This window comes from Agrilus planipennis, unplaced genomic scaffold (genome assembly GCF_000699045.2).
Source record: "Agrilus planipennis isolate EAB-ADULT unplaced genomic scaffold, Apla_2.0 scaffold223, whole genome shotgun sequence".
In the NCBI taxonomy this organism is placed as follows: Eukaryota; Metazoa; Arthropoda; class Insecta; order Coleoptera; family Buprestidae; genus Agrilus; species Agrilus planipennis.
The window spans coordinates 641,819-644,303 of NW_020438932.1; the positions used below are offsets into that span (position 1 = coordinate 641,819).

The window sequence follows — 2,485 nt, forward strand, 5'->3', positions numbered from 1 at the left end:
GGCGCTCGTTAAATTACGATTAGATAGAAGCAAAATGCCAATCTATAAGGGGATGATCATGTAGAAAATTAAGTAAAATTTAATGGTTATATTTAATTAAAGTTCTCGACTGGATGTTATGTCTTTTGTCTCAGGGGGCGTAGCCACGGGACTTCGATACTTAATAAATACATATAATGAATAAATAATAGCATAAGTACCCTTAGTTTATTTTTATTTCAGTATGAGAAACAAAAGCAGTTTTTATCACAATTATTTATCCGAAAGTATATAAATATAAATAATTAATGGTAGCAACTAAATGTGTAATACTGTAACGATTTAGTAGCTAATCATCAATTTTTGATTTAAATTAAATTCACGAATATATATGTACATTATATTAACAAACTTGTTGCAGCTTTGAAATCGTAAATATACAAGAGTGTGTGGTATTTAGCAAAATCTTTACATCATAAATTAAAAACAAACATTTAAATCATGAGCTTTTAGAAGCTTTCAGTAAATTAAAATTAAATACTGCCTCATATGAAAAGGAAAATGATACAAAAAAGAGGTTACTTACTAATTCTCATACACATACTATAAATAACGACAGTGTCAGATTATGAATTAAATAAATTGATGTTTACATTAATATTCTTTTATACTTTACGATTACAAGGTTTGTATTGCAGTTAATACTATTTGTTGAGAAATCTATTTTGCTTTTACCTCATTTTAAGCAATTATTATAGTACACCGGCAACGAAAAAGCAACGTTTACGTACACCACAAAGAAAAAGGTTGAATAGGGTGTAAAAATCAGGAATGGGTCACAACCGTTACAAAAGGCCACTATAGTCTAGAAAAATCCACTATCTATTCATTTTTGTTTTTAAAAATGTTTCTCCAGGTTCTGTTTCTTGCATAAAAATATAGTGGTCTGAATAGATACATAAGAAACAAACATTTCTTCAGTGATACTGGTAAATTCATGTAAGTACACTTTTTGATTTTTTTATGCAATACCATCGTAAACTGCGACCTTCAAATGTCAAAGAACCAAGTTCAAGAGGAACTTGGCTGCGCACACAAAATTGAAGGCTATTCGTTGATTACATTTTTGTTTTCGCACAAAACCCTGTGTTCTCAAACACATAATTGTTACGGATCATCAAAGCCGTGCGGGCAGCAGTCTCAAAGAATAATACAACATCTGCAGTAGCGTTGGCGCGAACCACCTGCTGAAGGAGGAGGAGTAACTGGAGCAAAATAAGCGTGCACCTTTATGTTGGTTAAATGACTCTGAAATTAAAGCACTTGTGTAGGAGGATGTAAAACATAATAGACACTACGGGAGGAAAATTTTTAATGAAAATGAGCATTTTGTGATTAAAAGTACTTTATTGTTTGTAGTTGTTGATAATGTTAATATTCAGTGAGATCAAAAAGAAATGATTCCAACTTTTCCAAAATACTTACTCGTAGTCTTCTAATTCCAACTCTGGTAATTAGCTGGCAGTCATAAAGTTCTACACGTTGTAAGTTATGGCATGATGTGAGATGTTCTAGAGAAGCATCGGTTATTAAAGGGCAGTTATCTAACTCCAAAACGGNAATATTCCAAATTCAAATTAACTCCTTAATGAATGTTTAGTAATTTAAAGGCGCAATATTGTATTTAAACGGTTTTTTCTTGTATGTATACAGAGTGTTTTAGGAAAACTTTTTGCGCAAAAATTTGTCATGCACCCATGAGCCATGTTATTACCAGTCGTTCTGAAAAGCTATTACTTAATAGCTGTATATTTATACAGGTATAATAAAATAATGGCTATTGTATACTATTGAACATGTTTAATAAGAAGATAGCTATTTTACAGAAGAACGAGTTTTTCTAAACCTTAGTTTTCTTTGTTTCCTTTTTGAAAATTAATTGTAAATTGACTGGACTCACATTACATCCTAACAAATTTACAACTTCCAATCCTTCACAAAATCTAGCAAGACAAACCACTGCTTTTGATGTAATTTGTCTGCATCCTTTGCTAATAAAGCTTTTCAATTTAGGACAACCTCTTGCCAAGGCTTCAACACCATTTTCAGTAACATTTCCACACCAACTAATATTAATATGTGTTAACTGAGGACAACCATCACTAAGTGCCTTTAACGATAAGTCTGTGATTGCAGCACAACTATCTAAATTAAGTTTTTGTATTTTAACACAATGTTTTGCTAAAGCCTGGCAAGTTGAATCTGTTATTTTTTTGCAACCATTTAGATTGAGATCCTCTACATTTGGACATAATGCAGCTAATGTTTTCATTGAACCATCTGCAATGGACTGGCAACCCCTTAAAGATAGCTGTCTGAGAAAACCACCACATCTTCTAGAAATATTTTCTATTATTGGGCCCTGAAATACATACTGAAGTGATACACAAATTATTATTTCTTTATAATAGCATACTTCTACATCTTTCTGAAAATCAAATAAATC

The 2,485-nt window shown here is 31.4% G+C and overlaps 1 protein-coding gene across 1 annotated transcript; it reads right to left on the reverse strand.

Annotated features, from left to right (window-relative positions):
• Positions 1–207: 207 nt before the first annotated feature.
• Positions 208–2,479, reverse strand: LOC108742263 (F-box/LRR-repeat protein 20; the record flags this gene model as incomplete). The annotated part of the gene is made up of 4 exons (XM_025974239.1): positions 208–1,287; positions 1,465–1,605; positions 1,940–2,401; positions 2,456–2,479. Coding segments are annotated over 4 exons (735 nt in total), but the record flags the coding sequence as incomplete, so codon positions are not given.
• Positions 2,480–2,485: the final 6 nt, after the last annotated feature.